General features: G+C 42.8%; 2 protein-coding genes across 6 annotated transcripts in view; one reads left to right on the forward strand and one right to left on the reverse strand.

Annotated features, from left to right (window-relative positions):
• The window catches only part of LOC126354663 (transmembrane protein 184B), a 129,144-nt gene extending 107,996 nt beyond the window's left edge, over positions 1-21,148 (reverse strand). The window contains exons 1-2 of one of the 2 annotated variants that reach the window (XM_050004446.1): positions 21,062-21,145; positions 20,920-20,965 (exon numbers count right to left, since the gene is read on the reverse strand). The gene's annotated coding sequence lies outside the window, so the exon portion shown is untranslated. Of the gene's footprint in view, positions 1-20,919; positions 20,966-21,061 lie in introns of both variants that reach the window. The other variant, XM_050004447.1, reaches the window with a different exon arrangement.
• Positions 21,149-21,191: 43 nt separating this feature from the next.
• The window catches only part of LOC126354666 (syntaxin-8), a 64,576-nt gene continuing 61,846 nt past the window's right edge, over positions 21,192-23,921 (forward strand). The window contains exon 1 of one of the 4 annotated variants that reach the window (XM_050004453.1): positions 21,192-21,568. In XM_050004453.1, the coding sequence (XP_049860410.1) occupies positions 21,537-21,568 (32 nt within the window). In that variant the 5' untranslated portion in view covers positions 21,192-21,536. The remainder of the gene's footprint in view (positions 21,569-23,921) is intronic. The other 3 variants (XM_050004451.1, XM_050004452.1, XM_050004450.1) reach the window with 3 other exon arrangements.

Below are 23,921 nucleotides of genomic sequence, written 5' to 3' on the forward strand. Positions count from 1 at the left end.
ATATTTAACAGTGAACATAAGGAAACAAACTGCATGAATTTCAACTTAAAGACAGTAAACAAATCTACCATATTAAATGTAAATGAAGGTCTATGGGTTGTGTAACAAACTCAGAGTTTTAGATGTAACTATTTATTGTATGGTCAAACATTGTTGTGATACCTCGTGTAAGGAGCAGAAATGTGTACCATCACATTTCAGACTTTGATAAAGGTCAGATTGTAGCCTATCGTAACTGCGGTTTATCTTATTGTGACATTGCTGCTCGCGTTGGTCGACATCCAATGACTGTTAGCAGAATATGGAATCGGTGGGTTCAAGAGGGTAATACGGAATGCCATGCTGGATCCCAATGGCCTCGTATCACTAGCAGTCAAGATGACAGGCATCTTATCTACATGGCTGTAACGGATCGTGCAGCCACGTCTCGATCCCTGAGTCAACAGATGGGGACGTTTGCAAGACAACAACCATCTACACGAACAGTTTGATGACATTTGCAGCAGCATGGACTATCAGCTCTGAGACCATGGCTGCGGTTACCCTTGACACTGCATCACAGACAGGAGCGCCTACAATTGTGTACTCTATGACGAACCTGGGTGCACGAATGGCAAAACGCCATTTTTTCGGATGAATCCAGGTTCTGTTTACAGCATCATAATGGTCACATCCGTGTTTGGCGACATTGCGGTGAACGCACATTGGAAGTGCGTATTCGTCATTGTCATACTGGCGTATCACCCGGCGTGATGGTATGGAGTGCTATTGGTTACACGTCTCAGTCACCTCTTGTTCGCATTGACAGCACACTGAACATTGGATGTTACATTTCAGATGTGTTACAACCCATGGCTCTACCCCTCATTTGATCCTTTTGAAACCCTACATTTCCGCAGGATAATGCACGACTGCATGTTGCAGGTCCTGTACGGGGCTTTCTGAACACAGAAAATGTGTACACACACACACACACACACACACACACACACACACACACACACACACACACACACACACATATCCATCCGCACATACACATGTGCGGATGGATGTGTGTGTGTGTGTGTGTGTGTGTGTGTGTGTGTGTGTGTGTGTGTGTGTGCGCGCGCGCGCGAGTGTACACCTGTCCTTTTTTTCCCCTCAGGGAAGTCTTTCCGCTCCCGGGATTGGAATGACTCCTTACCCTCTCCCTTAAAACCCACATCCTTTCGTCTTTCCCTCTCCTTCCTGAAGAAGCAACCATCGGTTGCGAAAGCTAGTAATTCTGTGTGTGTGTTTGTGTGTTTTGTTCATGTGCCTGTCTGCCGGCGCTTTCCCGCTTGGTAAGTCTTGGAATCTTTGTTTTTAATATATTTTTCCCATGTGGAAGTTTCTTTCTATTTTATTTACATCTTCATATGTATGTATGTATGTATGTATGTAAGGCATGTTTTTCCTTGTATTGGGCTGACAAATCCTATATCATGATAAAATTATCCTTAGTTGAAGAAATTAGGCAACAATACTAACACAGAATCTATGAATATTCTTTAGTGGTCTTGATATTACCAAAGGGGCCACAAAAACAAAATTATACTAACACTATCTCAAAGAAAGACATAACAGGATATTCTTTTTACATTTTATCCACAAACTGGATGTATGTTGTAGAGGTACACAGCTGTGGTAAAAAAAAAGGCTATTTATTCTATAGAAGCAAGCACTAAAAGTATTGTCTGAAGTTGACAACCAAACATCTTGAAGAAGCATCTTCAAGTACCTAAGAATGACAATACCTGTACTCCCTAAACGTACTTTTGCTTAATAACAAAAGTGAAATTACAACAAACTAGGCAACTCACAACCACAATACCTGAAGTATGAATGATTTTCATATGGCCTATACATCCCTATTTACTCAGGACAGTTACAAACTTGGAAGAAAAAAAAAAATCCTTGAGAATTACTTTAAGATACAAGGAGGAAGATGGTGCTAAGAAGTATATGGGGGCAGGGGGGAGGGGGGAGGGGGCAGCATACCACAATAATAATTTTTCTTTCCTCTCAGCTGAGTTATATACCAGCCATAAGCAGTAGCCTAACCACAGTTTTTAAACATCACCACAGTTTTTAAACATCGACAATTTATATGGAATAATATTCATATGATTAACACACTTTAAGATATTTAATATTTTAAAATTCATGATTTATAAAATTCCATTTCAGTTATAGGTTATAACTGCAGAATTCCCCGAGATTTTACGAAATTCCCTGAGAGTTCCCTGATTTTCCCTGGTAAAACATAACTCCCTGAGAATTCCAAGTTTTCCAAGAGTTTTGCCACCCAGTTACTACTTAGAATTGACTTTTATATTTTGGTGCAAAAATCAAACAGGTTTCTGTAGACAGCAGACAAGAAACTGAAAATCACTAGATATTCAAAAACAAAGTTACTAATGCCACATTAGCCACTTCTCTTGACATTTATCATAACATTTGTACCAAGGGAAGTAAATTCTGTGTAACTCTAATTAGTTGACTAAAAGAGATCTTTATTTTGCCAGTATACAGACAACCGACCATATTCTACATGAAGTTAAATAAGTGCTTCGTTTGAAGTATTAAATAAAAACAGCAGCTGGTGCATGTACACAATCACCATGTAATGCTACTACAAGAAAATAGTGTCCAAGATCTGTAGTACAAGATAATAATGGATTGTTCCCTGGAGATCAACTTCTCATTCATCACGGGCTGATGCTGATTAAGTTTTTCAGATAGACTAAAGTTTAAGACATAGAGGTACACATGGGACATAGTAGTCTGGAGTTAGCTTTTTAAACAGAATAGAGAGAATGGAAGGGACACAGCAGCATGTTCATAGTCTAGGAGTCAACAGCAGGTATCCACAGCGTGTGCAGTGATGCAGAGCAAAACTACATGTTAACAATATTAAATAGTAAACACTTTCCTTTATGTTCTGCAGTTATATGAGGATTGTTCAATAAGTAATGTCCCACTTTTTTTCAGAATATATTTATTATTAAGAGTTGGTGACAATATGCAATCAACATGTCTTGTCCATGTCCTATTTTTCTACATCATCCGCAACACATTCTGTGGCAGTACTCTAACATTGTGGAAGAGCATGTATTCCCTGGTGGTAAAAGCTCTTGTCCTGTAGGCGTAGCCATGTTTTCACTGCATGACTGACACTCTCATCATCTTCAAAGTATGTTTCTCGAAGAGAATCTTTAAGAAGCCCAATTCAAGTGAAATGGCCTTTCTTTGAATCTTGTGGTCCACTGTGAGCACCGACAACTGTAGATCCAATTGTCAAGTTGTGATGCACTGGCTGCCACAAATAATGGTATTCGCACAATTTAACATGTCTGGAGCAGTGGCTGTGACAGGGCATCCTGAGTGTGGCTGATCATGGAGCTCTGCTTCTGCTTGAATACTGCTCAGCAGTGCGAGATCCGCACCAGATAGGGTTGATAGAAGAGAGAGAGAAGATCCAACGGAGAGCAGCGCGCTTCGTTACAGGATCATTTAGTAATTGCGAAAGCGTTACGGAGATGATAGATAAACTCCAGTGGTTTCGAGACAATCCTTCTTTCCACGTAAAATACGAGACTGGAATAGAAGGGAGAACCGATAGAGGTACTCAGGGTACCCTCCGCCACACACCGTCAGGTGGCTTGCGGAGTATGGATGTAGATGTAGATGTAACTTTCTTTACCCATCTCCAAACTGCACTCCTATCAACTGCAGCATTTCCATACACTGCACACAAACATTTATGGATGTTCATCATGGTTTCTTTTTATGCACACAAGAATTTGATAACAGCGTGCTGCTTGTAACGCGAGTCGTATGTAGATGCCATTTTGATGCTACACTATGGCTCTGCCATCTGCCAGGATGGTTCGAAACTTCATCAGCGCACAGAACAAACATCAAATGTTTGACTATGTATATTAGTGTCTCTTTAAAAAATTGGGCATTACTTACTGAATGACCCTTGTATTCATAACACATACAATTGTCACCCAACAATGGTCTAAGAAACTAAAAGCCAATTTGTGAGCAAATAAATGTAATTTTGAAGAACATTAGGAATTGTTCCGTATTTAATAGTGTTGTTATGGCCAGCCAAGCATCAACAGAAAATTTAGTTAATGTTTGCTATGTTTTATATCATAAGTAATTTTGTGCAAAATTATCCACCACCAAAATAAAGTACAATAGGGGCAACCAAATGATGGAGTGTAGTTGTAAGTTACTGGCTCCATATTCAGGAGGGTGGAGTTTCCTCTGTAAGGCCAATCAGATTAGGTTTCCCATGATTTTCCTAAATCGTTTCAAGCAAATGCTGGGTTGGTTCTTACAGCAATGCCACAGCAGACTTGTCTGACACTCATAAAAACATACTTATATATTTAGTCCATATATTCTAAGTGTATGTACATTTATGCTGCCTATTTTCATTGTATTATGATGACAAATTCTTTATCATGGTCAGGTAATTACTGCAAGAATAAATTAATAAAAATAAATAAATGAGGTGCAGTGACTTTATTCAAAGTACCTGATTGATTCCTAATATTTCCACACACACACATAAAGGAATCTAGAACTAATTCCCATAATAACAGTATGGGTAGATTACCACTAGTCAGTTTGTGGATAGTGTACTTTATAGGCTTAGCCTGCATTGACTACTTGTTCATGTAGAAACTGATGAGTTCAATATACTACCAGGCTCTCTTTCATGTTGAAATTTACAGAACATGATGTGCGGTTGAATGACCTGTATGTTGTATAAAAAAAATAATTACCCTACAGAGCACTTTATATCAATTGGGAAATTATGGACGCAATTTCCTTTGCTTAATTTTTTTCTGACAGCTTTATTATTGAAATCAGTAACCAGCCATATACCATAATAGACCAGCTACTGATTTGTAGGTGATCTTGATGCCTGCATACATTAAAAATAATATGATGTAGACCAAAATACTGTTAAAAATTGAAAACTGATATAATGTTAACTCACTCTGCATCAAAGTACAGGGCTTAAATATTACTTGGAATCTTGACAAGCTAATGGAACAGGATGTAAATGCTATAAACATCCTTGTGATAAATATTATTCCATACTGTTTTGTGATAATAACCTAAAGAAAGAAAGTGGTATGTGAAGTTAGTAACATTGTATTTGTTCTGGAGAAGGCACACTAAAAAGCCAAAGCATTATGATCACTACCCACTGTGAAATTGAATGTTGCCCGAGGGCATAGTGGGCATATGACATGGTAAGTAAGGTATATAAATGGAGCAGAGACAAATGCGGAATCACTCTAGCGATGACATGGGGCACAAATGCAGAAATACTTGACATACATTACTTTGGCAAAAGGCAGACCTTTATGACCCTACACCCAGGAACGAGCATCTCGGAAATGGCACAGCTGGTCAACTATTCATGTGCCACTGTCTTGAACATCTATCAAAATTGGTCGAAGGACGGTCAAACCATGAGTAGGTGACAAGCTGTTAGACATGCACATATCACCACAGAATGTGGAAGTTGGAGACTTGTCTGTTCTGTAAACCTGGGTAGGCAGTAATCTGTTTCAGATATGTTTTAGGGCACTAAAAGAACTAAGGGCATACAAGCTCATGTCAGAACTTAGAACACTAAGACAAAAAAGGAATTAAAAGTGACCACACATTAAGCCTGATTGACGGACAGAAAGACAGCTAAAAACAAGGACTTCCTTTAGGAGAAAGGTCCACAAAATAAGCTGTTGAGACAACAGAGCTCCGGAACTAAAAATTAGCTGTTCTTCGCCATATTGCTATGATGGGTAAAAAATAAAACGTGGTCAACAGCCCATGCATCATTTGCTAAAACGGCCAAAACTTACACAGTAAACATATTGTGGAAAGTAAGTGGTTAAACATAGGGCAATTGATCAGGAAATAGCGAACCGTTAAAGGTTGATGACAATGAGCACAAAGTGGTGCGGATCACCACTTAACAAATGGTGATGGCTAATAAGATAGTGCCTAATACACAACCTGGTTAAAATGATCTCCTTGCAGCGAGAGGGCCGAGAAGTCGGCACGTATCTGGGACAGGTTTAATTCCCCAGAGCTTGTTCCCATGAAGGTAAGGCCAGTGGTGATGCCAAAATGACAGTACCTGCTGACAGACTGCAACGTGGAGATCACTGGAAGGAATGGAAGAACTAGTGGGCCAAGGTACCAGGACAGCAGTCCTGGCAGCAGTGCCAGCAGCCTCATTTCCCATCAGACCGACAGGACCAGGAACACACATAAACATCACAGTGAATCCTCCTAGAGTGAGCCAGTAGAAGCTTCCTTGGAACTGTTGCACTAAGGGATGGACTGCATAAAGCACACAGAGGCTCTGACAGGCACAGAGAGAATCGGAGCAGGTGACATTTGAAAAGGTACTACCTGGCCTGATACAAGGTGAAGAGCTCTGCTGTAAATACTGAGCAATGTTCCAGAAGTCAATACTGAAAATGGTTAGTGCCAATGACAAAGACACACCTGACACTATGGTCAGTCTGAGAGCCATTAGTGTACACAAAGGTACTACCGCTAAGTTCTGTGTAAAGGTCGAGAAACTTACAGCGATAGATAGAACCTGAAGTAGTGTACTTAGGGAGCAAATGAAGTCCAAGGTGGACATGGGCTGCTGCATGGAGCCAAGGAAGTGACAGGTTCACACCCACCGGGAAAGTGGCATGCAGCATAAAGTTAAGCTGCCGGAGCAATAGCCGAAACCAAACTCCAGGAGTTAAGAGAGAAGAGGGACATGCCCCATTATGGCAATCAAAGAAGTCATCAAACAAGAAGGCATATGATGGCTAGCCAGGCATGGCAGACAAACAGCATGCTTATCTGCTGAGGAGAACATTAGAACAGTATGACAGTGTTAGTTCGACAGCTTCTGCATAATGACTCTCAACTGGTCTAGTGTAAAAGGTGCCAGTGGCGAAACGGATGCCACAATGGTGGATTGTATTTAGGCAGCATAAGATGAACGATGATTAGATGCATAATTGAAACACACATCTAGTTTCAAACAGACAGGGGTCTGCTACAGATGGAGGAGGGTGGTCCAGTCCACTCTCCATGAAGTACCACTGAGGACACGTACAATATTGAGGGACCGGGTACAGCGGTCAGCCAGGTAAGACATATGGGAGGACCAAGAAAGCTTCCTATCCAGAATGGGCCTCAGGGATTTTGTAGTTTCAGCAAATGGAAGAGCAACAAGTCCAAGATGTAGAGATAGTGGAAGAAATTCACTGCTCTGTCAGAAAAATTCATACAAATCGTTTTGTCTGTGGAAAAGTGAAAGCCACTGTCGATGCTCCATGAGTAAAGATGATCAAGACATCGCTGAAGACATTGCTCAAGGAGACAAGTCCATGGAAAATTACAATAGACTGCAAAATCGTCAATGAAAAGGGAGCTGGAGATGCCCGGCAGGAGACAGGCCATAGAGTACAGAGGATACCACTCCTTGAGGTCAAAAACCATGGCAACAGTCTGGTATTTCTGTAAAAAATCATTCACGAGATGGGCTGACAAAGTGAAGAGATGGTCAACTACAGAATGGCATGCCTGAAATCCACATTATGCAGTGGTTAGTAAACTGTGAGACTCAAGCCACCATACCAGCTGGGCATGAATCATATGTTCCATCACCTCACAAACACAGCTGGTGGAAGAAATGAGGCAATAGCTAGAAGAAGGTGTTTGTCTTTACCGGGCTTAGCTATGGGTATGACAGAGACTTCACGCCAGCATCTAGGAAATGTGACATCTGCCCAGATGCGACTACAAGTATGAAGAAGAAAGTCTAGCCCGCAAGGTGCTGCAACATCTGAATGTGAACATTGTACGGCCCTCGGGTGGAAGATCAGGATGCAGTGTGAGCATGATCTAACTCCCACATAATAAAGGTGGCATTGTAGTATTCATGATTCTGGGAGGAAAAGAGTATCACCCAAGCCTCCTCCACTCATCTCCGATAGAGAAAGGCGGTGTGATATGGGTGGAGCTCAAAATCTCCGCAAAATAGCAGACCAAGGTGTTGGAAATAGCAATGGGGTCCACAATGACATAAACCTGCTATAGTTGGGCCAGAAACTGGGGAATGAACCTTGGTCCAGAGAGTCGTCTGAGGTTGGCCCACACAATGGAAGAGGGAGAGGTATTGTTAAAAGAACTAGTAAATGAAATCCAGCTAGCATTTTTCGTATCCTGAAGAATGCAACAACTGTGCATGCAACTGTTTACGACAAATGCAAGCCCTATCTTAAGGATGACAGTGAAAAATTCCGAGAGCTCACCTCTACATGTGAATAGCATTGTAGCATGCTTCAGTCCACAGAGAGATTGGTATACAGCACAGTAAAGGTGAAGTGCAAGGAATGGAACATTCTGCAGTGATAAGGATATGTTTGTAAGGTATTCTACCTGGTCATCACAACTGGGGAAATCTTGTTCGTCAGGGAGGAGTAAAGCCTCTAGTTGGCCTTTGAAAGCTGCCAATTTGGTTCACATGTAGGTGGGGCAGAAGTCAGCAAATGGATAGCACACAGGTTATGGTTGCTCAAGTATGTGTCAGAGAGAAAGGATCACTTGAGACGATGGACAAGCTGGACAGTGCAGGAATGAGACATCCAAATGGGAATAAGTGTGTATGGAGTCTGAAAGGAATGTGGGTGATCCAGTGTTAAGGCAGATGAGGTTGAGTTGATTGAAAAGGTCAGCCAAGAGGGCATCTCTTGGACAGGTTTGCGAAGAGCCCCATGGAGGATGGTGAGCATAAAAGTCACTGACCAGCAAAAAGGGGTGAGGGAGTTGCCCAATAAGCTGGAGGAAGTTCACCCTGGTGACATCAAATGGCAGAGGGATGTAGACGGTGCAAGGAGAAAAGATCTAGAAAGGAAGGGAAAAACGGACAGCAACAGCTTGCAGCTGGGTGTTCAGTGAGATGGTGGTTTGACTATGAACATCATTCCAGATGAGAAGGATAACTCCTCCACGAGGTGGAATGCTGTCCTCAGAGGGAAGGTCAAAGAAAGAAATGCAAGAGATCCAAGTGAACATAAAGATGCAATTTTATTTCCTGGAGGCAGAAAACAAATGCACGCTGTGATTTCAAGGGCATCTCTAATTCCTCCTTGTTGGATCTAATGCTGTGAACGTTCCATTGGAGAAGGGTCATGAGAGGGAAAGGAGAGAGGAGAAGAAATGAAGGGTTGCCACGTCGGCAGCTGCCACGTGGTTGGTTTAAAGGAGGGGGGGAAGGGACCAAACTGCGAGGTCATCATCAGTCCCTTGTTCCTGGTAAAATAATTACACAAGGAAAAGAAGAGAAGAAAAGAAAGGAAACGTACAGCACAATAACAGGAGAATGGAAGAACCAGAAGAAAGACAGAAGGACAAAACAGGAAAAGAAAACCACAGAGACAAGCAAGAAAAGGTAGAAGGGATAAAAACAAGAGAGCAGATGACCGTGGCTCGCCAACCGCGAGAATAAAAAGGAAAAGTTAGCCACTCTGCGACACATTAAAACATCCAGCCTAAAAGCATTAGAGTGGAGAACACAAAGGGACAAAGGACATGCGCAAAAAATTATATAGAATGAAAAAACCACTCATGTATAAAAAGTAAAACTAAATTAACTGATGAGGCATTGTCAGTTAAAATTAATGCCAATAAGTCCGGTAACTGAAGAGTCCATCACAGGGCAGCCAAAGGAGGACAGCTCACCAAGATATGGGCCACTGTCAGCTTGGCGACGCATCGACACTGAGGTGTGTCATCACGGCTCAGGAGGTAGCCATGTGTCGCATAAGTGTGGCCATGCGCAGCCAACAGAGAACCACAGAGTCCCTGCGAGAGGCCCGCTTGGAGGTCTTCCACACATTCGTAGTCTCCTTCATGGCACGTAGTTTGTTGTGCTTACTAAGGTTATGCCATTCCGTCTCTCAAAGCCACAAAACCTGGTGTCATAGTACTAAATGCTGGTCAGTTGCAGAGAAGCTGTTCTCCATAAGCAGTTTCCACATAGGCTGTTTAGCTAGCCTGTCGGCAAGTTTGTTGCCTGGAATTCCGACAAGACCTGGGGTCCCGACAAACACCACTGAACGACTCTACCGTTCCAGTGCATAGATGGACTCTGGATGGTTGCTACCAAAGGATGAGGGTAGCACTGGTCAATAGCTTGTAGACTGCTCCAGGAGTCAGTACACAGAGGAAATTACTCCCCCAGGGCATGAATGGATGTGCTCAAGAGCACAAGATATAGCCACCAGCTCGGCAGTGAAAACACAGCAGACATCAGGCAAGGAAAGCTGTTCAATATATCCTCCATAGACACACACGAAGCCGATGTGATCATCTGCCATTGAGCCATCAGTGCAAACCACTTCAAGGCCTACATACTTGTCAAGAACCAAGAGGAAGTGGCAGTGGATAGCCTGGGTTAACTGAGTCCTAAGCACCATGTGAAAGGTCCAGGCTAAGCCACGGCCTAGGTGTACACCATGGAGGTGTATGTGAATGGACCTCAAGTATATGTGGTAAAGGCAAGGACTCCAGTTCGAAAGAAGGGACGAGACACACAAACTGCAATTGGAAGCCATGACCTGGGCTGCCGATGCAGGAGATGAACCACTGCAGATGGTAAAAGGAGACGGTAATTCGGATGCGTAGGAGAACTATGAAAATATGCAACATAACTGGCCAGCAGTTGTGCACACCTAACCTGCAATGAGGGACTCCGGCCTCCACCAGGAAGCTGATCACCGGACTCATCTTAAAAGCTCCTGTTGCTAGGTGAATGCCACAGTGGTGCACTGGGTCAAGCAAATGCAACACCAAGGGTGCCACCAGACCATAAACTAGACTCCCACAGTCAGGGCAGGATTGAACAAGGGCTCTGTAGAGCTGCAGCAGCATAGAGAGATCTACAACCCAGTTGGTGTTGCTCAGGCAGCGAAGGGCATTGAGGTACTGCCAGTGCTTCCGCATAAGCTGATGAAGGTGAGGAAGCCAAGTCAATTGGACGCTGAAAACCAGTCCTAAGAATCAATACATCTCCCGTACAGTGAGTGAGATCGTCATTAAGGTAAAGTTCTAGTTACGGATAAACTGTATGATGCTGGCAGAAGTGCATAACACACGTCTTTGCAGCCAAAAAATGGAAACAGTAGGCTACAGTCCACGACTGCGCCTTGTGGATTGCTCCTTGTAGGTGCCGCTCAGCAACACCAGTATTCGTGGAGCAGTATGAAATGCAGAGAAGTCGTCTGCATACAGAGAATGTGAGACGGACGGCCCTATGGCTGCTGCTAGACCATTAATGGCCACTAAAAATAGAGATACACTCAATACAGAGCCCTGTGGGACCCCATTCTAGTGGATATGGAGGCAACTATGGGAGGCACCCACTTGGACACAGAAAGTATGAAGTGACAGGAAATTGTTGATAAAAATCGGGAATGGGCCTCGGAGACCTCTCTCGTATAATGTGGCAAGGATACGATGTCGCCAGGTCATGTCATATGCTTTTCATAAATAAAAAAAGTCAGCAAACAGGTGTTGGTGTTTGGAAAAGACTGTTCAGATGGCAGACTTGAGGGACACAAGATTATCAGTGGTAGAGCGACCCTGGCGGAAGCCACCCTGACATGGAGCCAGTAGGCCACATGTCTTCAGGACCCAACCCAACTGCCAACACACCATACGTTCCAGTAGCTTACGAAGAACGTTGGTGAGGCCGATGGGCCAATAGCTGTCCACATCACATGGGTTTTTACACGGTTTAAGCACCGGAATGATGGTGCTCTCCTGCCATTGTGATGGAGATATGCCTTTGCACCAGAACCAGTTGAAGATGACGATAAGATGTCACTTGTAGTCAGAGACATGTTTAATCATCTGACTGTGGATCCAATTTGGCCCAGGAGCAGTGTCAGGGCAATGTGCAAGGGCGCTGAGGAGCTCCCACTCTGTAAACAGAGAATTATAGGGTTCACTGTAGCATATAGTGGACGAGACGACTTTCCCTTCCATCCGCCGTTTGAGAGTGTGAAAGGCTGGAGGTAATTCTCCGATGCAGAGGGTCAAGCATAGTGCTCAGCAAAGAGCTCGGCAATGGTGATTGCGTCGGTAGATAACACTCCAGTTATATTAACACTGGGGACACCTGTTGGGTCTAGTACCTAAAAAGATGTTGGAAAGGTGACATATGGCACCCAATGGTTGGGATGTATCTCTCCAAACACTTCTGCTTCTGTTGTTTGATAAGTTGGCGAGCGCCAGCACGGGAGACATTTAAAGGATATGAGGTGCTCCAGGGAAGGGTGCCACTTAGGCCATTGTAGAGCCCACTGATGCTCCTTAATTGCTTCAGCTACTACTGGTGACCTCTAAGGGACTGTCTTTCATAAGGGGCACCCTAAAGAGCGAGGGATCGTGTTTTCTGCCGCAGAAAGGATTGTTGTAGTCACCTGCTCAACCACCATATCAATGTTCCCATGTGGGGGAGATTCAACAGCGATAGCAGAGGTGAAAGTTGCCCAGTCCACCTTGTTTAAAGCCCATATGGGCAGGCGTCTTTGTGCCTGATGCCGGAGTAGTGACAGGAAGATAGGGAAGTGGTACAACCACACAGGACATCATGTGCTCTCCAGTGGATAGGTGGGAGAAGTCCTAGGCTACAAATTGACAAATCAATGGCTGAGTAACTACCATGAGCCACACTGAAATGTGTGGCGGCCCCAGTATTTAAGAGGCAGAGGTCGAACTGAGGCAGTGAAGTTTTGACATCTCTGCCTTGACCAGTAAGCATGGTGTCACCCCACAAGAGGTTATGGGCATTAAAATCTCCCAAAAGTAGGAAAGATTTAGAGAGCAGATCAAACAGTGCAGCTAATACACTCAGGGGTACTGCAGAAAGATATACATAGCAGACAGTTATTTCCTGTGTCGACCTTATTCTGACAGCCACAGCTTAAAGAGGGGTTTTAAGGGGTACAGTTTCACTACAGACTGAATTTAGGACATAAATGCAAACTCCACCTGACACTGATTATAGTCTCTATGGTTCCTGCAGTGTCCATTATAGCCACAGAGGGCAGGGGTCCACATTGCCGGGAACCAGGTTTCCTGGAGGGCAATGCAGAAAGCAGGTGTAGAGCTTAACAGTGGTTAACAGTTGCCATAGCTCATCCAGGTGGTGGAAAAAACTGCCACAATTCTACTGGAGGATGACGTCATTGTGAGACTGGGAAGGCATGGAACATTCAATGAAGCAGTTTACACCTCAGGGTCATCTGCTACCACCGACTTTTTGCCTGAGCAGTCTATATCCATTGTATCTAAGGGTGTGGCAAGATCTAGGTCCTCAGCGGACGCCAGTATCTACACCTTATCCGCAGATGCAGAGCTTGTAGGTAGAAGTAGTGTGGGTGCCACTGCAATTACTTTGGTCTCAGGGATGTTCTTTTTGGATTTCTCTCACTGTTCCTTGGGTTTCCTTGGCTGGGAGGACTTCACTGATTCAGTCTCCGGGACTGAGGATGAGCGTGAAGCCCTATGACCAGCTGCTTTTGCGCTCTTCAGCCACTGGTGGGTGTCATCTTTTCCACTAGCAGAAACCTGGGAAGAGAGAGAGAGAGAGAGAGAGAGAGAGAGAGAGAGAGAGACCCAAAGGGACCCCTTCCTAGTGAGGGGAGTCTAAGAAGACTTACGCTTCTCCGGTGCAGAAGTGGAGACTGATATCCCCGATGGCCGATGGTTGGGAGGGGGGAGGGGGGGGGGGGGGGGGCGCTGCTCCCAAAATAGGTGATGCAGGAGCCACAGGGAGGAAAGTGCACTAACAATCAAGGAGGCAGGTATAGTCTTCCGGCTCTGAGAAGTGACTGGGGTTGGCGGAGCTGATGGCGCTAGAACTGTTGTAGAGGTGGTGTAAGATGTCATACGTACAGGATGTAGGTGCCCAAATTTCCTCTTAGCCTCAGTGTAGGTCAGTCAGTCCAAGGTCTTGTACTCCATGATTTTCCTTTCTTTCTGGAGAATCCTATAGTCAGGTGATCAAGGTGAATGCTACTCTCTGCAGTTGACACAGATGGGAGTTGGGGCACATCGAGTATTGGGATATGATGGGCATCCGAAATCTCTACCTGCTTCACTGGAAGTACAGTGGGAAGACATATGACCAAACTTCCATCATTTAAAGCATGGCATTGGGAGATGGATATAGGGCTTTACATCACAGTAGCAGGCCATCACATTGACCTTCTCAGGTAATGTATCACCCTTTAAGGCCAAGATGAAGGCACCAGTGGCAACCTGATTGTTCCTCGGACCCTGGTGGACATGAAGAACGAAATGTACACCTTGTCACTATAAATTGGCGCGCAGCTCATCATCAGACTGCAAAAGAAGGTACCTTTGAAATATGATATGCTGGACCATATTTAAGCTCTTATGGGGTGTGATGGTTACAGAAACATCCCCCGGTTTGTCACAAGTCAGTAACGCCCGTAACTGGACAGAGGATGCTGTTTTGATGAAGAGTGACTCCGATCTCATGTTGGACAAGTGCTCCATCTCCCCAAACTTCTCCTCTAAATGCTCAACAAAAAACTGAGGCTTCATCGACATGAAAGATTCTCCATCGGCTCTCGAACATACAAGGTACCAGAGCGAATAAGAGCCACTGCCATCCTTAGCCTGATATTCCTCCTGTGGTGTGGCCAAGGAGGGGAACGATTTGGGGTCATACTTCTGTGCATTGAATTGAGCCCATGAACACTTAGAGACTGATGATGTACTACGCTTCATTGCCCTGATGCCACCCACTCCAATCAGGGGTCCTCCCCACAGGTGCCTTCCAGCCACAACAAAGGCCACCTGGCAGGATGGCCATTGCCGGGAGTCCCAACACCTCAGGGTGACGGGCATCTGCTCTTCAGCATATGTGGGGAGTTAACAGCACAGGCACCAGCAGAGCGATCCCTGTGTGGTCAGGAGGCTACAACCAACAGGCTACATGGGGGCCTCACCACAACTGACGGGCTACCGTGCTGGATATCAGGTGCATGCAAGTAAACAAGTCCATTATCATCGTCAGCATAGAAAATGATACTGCACAGTTGATGGGAAAATATGCACCCAACAGTTGGAGAATGAGCAGAAGTGCAGATCCACGTCAACAAAGGATGCGATAGGTCTCAGCGCATGATGTACGGCGCTCTTCCCCAATTGGCTCGCTCTTCGGGAAAATTTTGAAAAATGGATGTCAAACCCTAAAGGCGACCATCACATAAAGGCCAAAACATCTTAGACTCCTTTTAGTCACCTCTTATGACAGGCAGGAATACCTCGTGCCTATTCTAACACCCGGACTTGCAGGCGGTTGCTGCCGAGTGCCAGCCTTAAATGACTCACTGCTACAAGGCGCAGAGGCTGGAGGATCCTGCTCCATGAGATCTACAGAGGTGTCAGGATTCTCACAAGGTCGACCAGCAGATTCCAGGAAAGAGATATGGTTGGCAGTGCACACCGGTGAAACGGAGGCTTGTTGCACAGCTGGAGGAGGAGGAGGAGGAGGAGGAGGAGGAGGAGGAGGAGACAGGGATGCTAACGTGATATTGGGCGGTTTTACAACCGTGCTTGCTGAATTTAAGGTTGCAAGTCTGTGTGGCTGTGTTCTTCACGGAGGAAGGTGTAGCGAGAATAGTACTGTAGCTGCCAGATGGTAAAATACAGGGCTTCCAACTAGCCAAGAACTTATGAGCAACAAGGTAAGGCACTTTTTCCATTGCCCAGATCTCCTAGACAGCTCACTCATCAAGATACACAGGACATTCTTGGGATGAGGCTGAATGGTCACAATTGCAACTGATATACTGGGGAGAAGGGTGGACAATCACCCTCATGAGCATTCGTACAACAAGTAATGCATGTGGCTGGGTTTCGACAGGACATTCGAATGTGGTTGTAATGCTGACATTGGTAACAGCACATCACATTTGGAATGTACAGTCAGACCATGATGACTTAATAGCTGGCTTTGATGTTTGATGGATGCACTGTTCTATCGAATGCGAGAAAAAGACATTGCAGCCTCGTGCATTTAACACAGGTGAAGAATTCAGCATCTGATGGGCCTCAACACGAACAGGATAGCCATGGAGTAGTGAAGCTACAAGCAGTTGTGGCTGAGGATCACAATTAGTCTCCAAAACCAAAGTGCCACTGTGTAAACGAGACCACAATTTCATACAGCAGGCACTTGCATCAACACCTTTCTGAATAATAAACAGATTAACCATAACAAAGACCTGGGCAATACCATGAGAAATCAAGGTGCAGCTGGAAGAGCCTTGGAGCCTTTAGCCTCATTCCATTTGCAATTAGTAGATGCAGACTGAATTCCTGATTGGCTCATTGCGAGAAAATCTCCCATGATTGCCAGCGTCTCTGATGGCGTGCTCCTTCCAACTGGGCACGCCCCCTCAGGGGAGGGTCCACCTGCCTTATGTAATTGTTCACACCTCGGGTCACACATCCTGAACTCCTGACAGAGTTAGCAGTTGGGGAAGGTAACAACTCAGGCAATCACCACTCCCTGGACCTGGCCCGTACCACGAAATATGTGAGAACCCTACCTGGTGACTGGGGCTGGAATTACGCATTATCCAGTCACCTATTATGAGTCAGATGTGTGGACCGGCCTTCAGCAATGCACAGGGAGGAAGAAGAAACCAAGAGGAACTTAAAATGACACAGCAGATGAAGGATAGCAGATGGAGAATGAAGAAAGAAAGAAACAAAACAGTGGAGGGATTGTTCTGATGTCAGGCTGCTAAAAATTAAGACCGCATTCCCCAAAATATCTCAGACATGTTCCCCAAGGGAGGGGAAAAGAATAGCAGAGGGATAGACATGCAATATGGAAGGGAAAAGATGTTCCAAAGGGTGGGGCCTCCTTGTAGCCAAGCACATCACCACCCCTTGGGGGATGTTTCAGATTTGACAACAAATAGAGAACAATGGTGGTGCAGGAGAAATTGTTTCAGAGATCATCATACACTACAACTGCTGAACAAACAGTGCTACTGGAAACAATCCCTGCATGATGCTATATTAAACCAGTGACATTGTCAGTTATAACTACACTGGGCATAGGATTATCTAGATTGGATCAATCAAAACATGTTGCTGGTCAGGTGAATCATTTAAATGACTTTTCCCCTCTTCAGTATGAGTACACTATTTAGCTATGGACAGCAAAAACTAGAATATCTTCAACTAGACATACCTTTTTAAGGTGACCAAAAATGGCATAATCACAGGGAGAGAGGACCGGACTGTATGGAGGGTAGCTGAGAACCTCCTATTTGAATTTCTGCAGGAGGGCCACGGCTTTGTTGGCCTTATGAGGCTCTGCATTGCCGTGGAGCAAAATGATCCCATGGGTGAGATTGCCTGGTTGTTTTGATTTGATCGCTTGGCGCAGAGTGGTCAAGGTTTGCAAGTAACGCTGGGCAATCACTGTTTTCCCATGCTGCATGAAGTGAATCATAACAGGGCCATCTTTTGATCCCCCTTAAAAAGGCTCTGAGGGGCAAACAATTCACCTTGGATAACGACATCAGCTGTACGTGCCAAACTGGCTAACATCGCGGCCCCGGGAATTTTATGGGACAGCCATTCACCGCCTTGTGTCACAGAGGGACAAGTGTCTCAACAGCCAGGGTCAATACTTCTAACTACAGGTAGTGGTTTCTGTAACTATGCCTCCAGCTCCTTTGTTTTTTGAATGCCCCTGATAATATATTAAGGGACATCTTGAAATGAGAAGACGCTTCTGTCTGGTTCTAACCCGTATTTTATTTCCTGTATAAAATTGAGAAAACCATATTGTAGATGCCTGCATGCTCAAAACAGTCATTAAAAGAAAAGGTTTACTGTGTTACCACATTTAATATTCTAAACACTAACTCTTCAATATCAGTACTGTGTTCTTGTGCAACCCTTCAGAAATTTGACCACAAGCATCTGACTGTTGGGAAATAGCAGTAAGTAAAGATTCTCAATGACATGATGACAGCAAGTTTCTATTGGCAAACAGGAGGGTAGGAGTCAGAATAAGCTTTGAGGGTTTTGGTCTATTAAGATGAACAATTGTTGGGAATCTGTGCTGAGAACTTCATGCAAGAGGAAATTCCTTCTCCCAATCCAATTGTCTCTCACTGAGATGTTCATCCACTGTAGTATTAGGTCTCTGATTTAAATATTTCTCAGCTTCTTTGTATGAAATGTTGAGGATATAGCTGGACAAGATTTATTTGTGGACATGTGAGCTCATTTGTAATGCACATAACAAGTAGCTTGGCTTATACACAGAGCTGTCTCACGATTACTTCCACATTTGTTATTGGCACTGAAAGCTTAGGTGACCAAACTGCAGACAATGCTAGAACTGTCTGACAAGCACAATGTACAGCTTAACAACACACTCACTCTAGTTATAAGTGACTTAATAGAGTTTTTTTCTGTATTTAACAATAAATAACTTCAGAAATTAACTATAATGATACTATTCATTTGATTGCATGACTCACCTAGATGAATGGCTCTATTAAACAAGCACCATACCACAAACACAGGGTGTTGGGAGCACTATTGTTCTATAGAGACCATTCATCTGGGCTTTAATGGGACCTCTGTTGCTAATTAAAGATACTAAGATAGCTGTGGACATTATCGTGGGCCACTTGCATCATGCCTTCTCTGATTCCGATGGTATTTTCCAGCAGGATAACTGTCCGTACCACAAGGCCAGAATTGTACTGTAGTTGTCTGAGGAGAATGTTAGTGAATTCATATTTGTGTTTGCTCACCAAATTTACATGACCAAAACCTTAAGGAACGCACACTTTCAGTCACCAGCTCTGCACTTACTAAATACTGGCCTGTAATTTTCAGGGATTACATGAATGGAGCATAGATTTCTGATTCCACATAGCTCCAGGAATCTACCCAGGGCTTGCTGAGTTCCACCATACAGAAGCACTGCTGTTTTTTGCTCAAAAAGTGGGCCAACATGCTATTTAAGCAGATGGTCATAATATTGTGACTCAACATCATACACCTCTGCGGTAATTTTCCACTACCTTGTTTCTGGTCATATGAAGTATGATTCCAATCTTACCAAAGAAGTTTTTCATATTACAGGAGAAACAGAGTGAATAATACACAGTATGGTACTGTCAACCAATGCTAGACATATCCACAAAAAAACTTAAAATGTTGACTCCACTATCATTAATTTGGCAGTGAGAACTGCATATCAAGTTTAGGTATGACTTAATAGTATGAAACGTGCCACGAACACTATATCAGGTAAAAACCATAACCCTATCTCCATACCACTGCATATGTTCAAATTAATACAACTCTTAAATGTCATACCACAACATCTAAGGAACATACCAATACAGCAATTCATGAGACGAGTTAATGAATTTCAACAGAAACAGAACGTTTATATTATTCATCAAATATGAGCAATTCTTGTAGTGCAGAGTACCAAACATCAGTATCTGTTGCATAACTTTTCTTCATTTTACAAATTGTACATCAGTAGTATAAATGTTTATATCTACATTCTACTTTAGATTTGTACTGCCTCAAATGAGTTGGGTGGGTGGGACGTTTCAAAAAAAAAAACTTTGTGTTGGGTAATGTTCACAGGTAACATGAATCTGGGCCTGGATACTCAATTGACAGTCAGTTTTTAATTTACCCTAAGATTCAGTTACTCCTATAAACAGAATCCATGTGGCAATCTTGTATATCCTACAACAGAACTTTGACATGATTATCTTTAACTGTTTCATGCTACATCTCCCTCTTTAAGCAAAGATGTCTAGCCATACTGTTCATTGCTACACAATCTATGTATTTATTTACTGTTCACTGTTTACAAGAAGCAGTACATACTCACTGATACACATTAAGACCTACAAAATATGTTTTTGCAGGGGAAAATTTTGTGATTGGCAATAACTTGAATCAGGGTCCCTGCCTTTTGCAGGCAGCAATGCACTGAACATTTTATGCAAGTACACTACAAAAATCAACTCTTAGTCACCCAAGTATTACTAAGTTCCTATCTGACAAGCAATTCTTTAACACTAATTGACACACAAGTTTCAACAAACGAAACAGCTGTTTCATTGACATCATGAAATGGTTGTTTTGACGGGGCTTTTCACTACATTCTGGAACTTATAATTATTTCTAGAGATCTTTCAAGTTCAACACTGTGGTAGACCCACTAAATAAACTGACTGAAAGTGCTTCCTATATCTTTAAGAAAAATACTGTAAATTATATGTAGGCCTATTATGGTTTTACGGAGGTCGTAACTGCACACCACCAAGCACAGTATTTTTGCCGTAAAAGATCTCTATTGGCAGAGTGTCAACAGAAGGAGAAGTTATACTGGCCTAAATTTCGGCTGTGATTGTCTCCAGTTTATTTGAGTACGACAAGTAAAAGTGTGGTGCTTTAAAACAACTATGCCAACCGTGGCGTCGATTACAACAGTTCTGTTCGCCTATAAACGCGTATACGAAACGTTTGTGAAACCTCGACGAAAAATTTCGAACGAATGTTTGTAGTGATGTGTCTGGGACACTGTCCATTGAATGTATTCTAAGATTTTCGTGTCTCCTGACAAGACTTAGTGCTATGAAACATTGTGCCTCAGCACAATCCGCGATAATAATCGATTGAACAACACGTTGTCTGTCTTTATTTATTCGAAGAGAGCAGATGTGGAAAGTTATTTACCTTATGAAACTTTGCTTTCAGGACTTCGTGTGAAGAACGCACAGTACTGAAACCACAAAATAATATAATTGGAATAGTTATTATAACTAGATCACTTCACACAGACACGTCGCTTCCTGATTTACTACTACTATCAACGTACACGAACACATTTCATCAAATTTATCTTTCACCACTAACAGCTTGTCAAATGTCACTTGCTTCCATTCTGCGTAATACATTGTGAGTCAAATCAAAGGTTTACTTTGATTCCCTGTCATTCTAGAGGATAAAAAAATCACCTTGGCTTTATGGGGGGACAAGTCGAAGATTTTAATTGTTAATTTTGAGAAGTCTATTACAAACATTTATTTTTTAACGACTCCGTGTCTGAAATGATCTTGGGCGGTTTGTGATAAACAGTAGTCTGTATATTCAAGGATCAAGGTTGAAGTCGTGAGAGTGTGAGACGTTGATTGTTATTACCTTGGGAAAATAGCTTGTGAAATTGGAAATATTGCTGTCGATGGTTTTAAGGGACTCTGTTGTGATCTCTACAGTTGTTTACAAATGATAGAAACACATGTTTCTTATTCCGTGTTTTTAAGTAGCAACTAAACATATAATTCAACGCTGCTATGGCTCTGGTTTATGTTGACAGCGACCCATGGTAAGATACGTAACTGAAACTTAAGTTTCTTTTCTTGTGCGAGTTTTTCTTCTTAGAATATAAGCGGATACTGTGTGTGGTTGGCAATAGATCAAAACTCGAACTTTTGATCGCTCAGCCCTATGCATTTGAATCATATGAAGTTGTGAGATTTGCTGTAGGTATTTTTGTCAGACATTCGAATAGCTTCTGTCTACTACTGTGTTTGTGTAGCTTCAGATAAGTCAGTGCAGGTACTGATTTAATGACACACTCTCTTAGTCTCACAGTTTCCAGTTTATTTACATGTTTGCCCGTCAGCCATGCAGTACAACAGCATAGGATATGCCATATACATTACAGATACATTTACACATATATGGAGCATATACAATGTACTTGGATTAGGTTAGGAAGGATGGGGCAGGAAGTTGGGCATGGCCTTTTCAGTGGAACTATCGCAGCATTCACCTTAAGAAATTGGAAAACCAAAGTTGTGATACCTGACTGGAGATTTAAACCCTGCTCACGCTTCCCAAATAAGAATCCAGTGCCTTAACACTATGGCACCTTGCTAAGTATTTTATTTGGAAAGAAATCTGTCAAGAAAACCACACTTATCTAGAGCCTATAATTAGCTTATATTGTGGGGTTGGGTTGTTTGAGGAAGAGACCAAACAGCGAGATCATCAGATTGGGGAAGGAAGTTGGCCGTGCCCTTTCTAAGGAACCATCCTGGCATATGCCTGGAGCGATTTAGGGAAATCACGGAAAACCTAAATCAGGATGGCCGGACGCGGTGTGCTAACCGATACGCCTCCTCACTCAGTGCAGCTTATATGGTGCACAAGAGTTATAAACAGTTACGTTCGAAGATCATGAATTGTTACATTATACTTCTGAAAAATATAAATACAGGAACACCTGTAACCATCCTTTCTTTCACATTTATTCCTGTTAAAAATATACATTGACATGAAATGTGGCCAAGTGTTTTTGTAAGCTAGGCCTACAGGTTTCTCTTACATTGGAGACACACTTCTTCTCAAGTAGAAATGTTTTTAATTCTGTTATAGAAGCCATTTTCCTCTCCAACCTCTTTATGTATATTGGCAGTGCCTTACGAACTATGACAGTACATTATGAACTATGACACCACCCACAAGTCTTTGAATCCTACCTGTTCTTGCTCACTCTGCGTGGAAGGGGAATCACTAATAGGTTATACATCTAGAAGTTAATTTCTGATTTTTTTTTAAAAAGAAAAAGAAAACCGCAATTTGTTTGTAGGAAGGATACCGTGAGAACACAAGTCATTCTAGGCGGGGCTTGCAGTGTGCCCTCTCAAGATTAGAAGAGTCATTTTCTATAGGCCTTAGTGTGAAAATTTTGTTTAATCAACTATTACTTTTATCCCAAAAATATAATTTCATAACTAAAAGACAATGGAAATAATAAAAGTAAGCCGTAGTAGTGGCTTCTAAGGAGCAAACTTTTGAAATGATTTTCATAGCAAATCATGCTGATCTGAGATTTGGGAGCATTTTGTTATGTGGTTCTTCCAATTTAAGTCGTCAGCAGCACACATTCCTAATAGTTTTGTACACAGTGCTCTTTATAACTCATTACCACTCAATACCAGTTGGAGATACAGGTCTTGATGGCGTAATCCGTATCATTTCAGGCAGTTGGGGTGGGGGTGGGTGGTGGTTACCTTCATAGTCTCTGAATGTTATTGAATTTAGTATATGCTAATATTCGGGAGTAGGTAAGAAACACATTGTTAAAAAAAGAGAGAGAGAGAGAGAGAGAGAGAGAGAGAGAGAGAGAAGAAGAGGAAGAAGAAGAAGAAGAAGAAGAAGAACACCTGGAACTGTTCCAGAGTGTTCCAGAGATACAGCATTTTAAATTGTTTTCCAAAATTTGCGTCTTCAAAATGGTATATGGAGAGCTGTATCTTGGAGCAGAAATTTTTTTTGGAGATAACAACAAAATGTGTGTTCCTTACTTCGTCCTTCGTTTTAACATTGCTAAATTCAATAACTATGAAGGTAAGATTTTTTTCTAGCCCTGCTGAATTGATATGGACTATGCCTGATTCGTTTTTCCGAATTGTGTGTAATTTGTTTTCTTTAGATTAGATTAGATTAAGGGTGAACCTGTTGGCGGTGAATCATGAATTCATGACCTTAATGACTTAATCAGTTGTTGTAAACAGAAATTCCTTAAAATTGCTCACTATTGCACTAGTTTCATGTGCTAACAACATGATCAAAGCTGCTTTTTTTCTAGGTCTGTGTGTCATTTACATAAGTAAGGAACAGGAGGTGCCTTAGCACACTACCTTGCGGGGATATATTACTTGGTTGTAGGA

Source organism: Schistocerca gregaria, chromosome 3 (assembly GCF_023897955.1).
Source record: "Schistocerca gregaria isolate iqSchGreg1 chromosome 3, iqSchGreg1.2, whole genome shotgun sequence".
In the NCBI taxonomy this organism is placed as follows: Eukaryota; Metazoa; Arthropoda; class Insecta; order Orthoptera; family Acrididae; genus Schistocerca; species Schistocerca gregaria.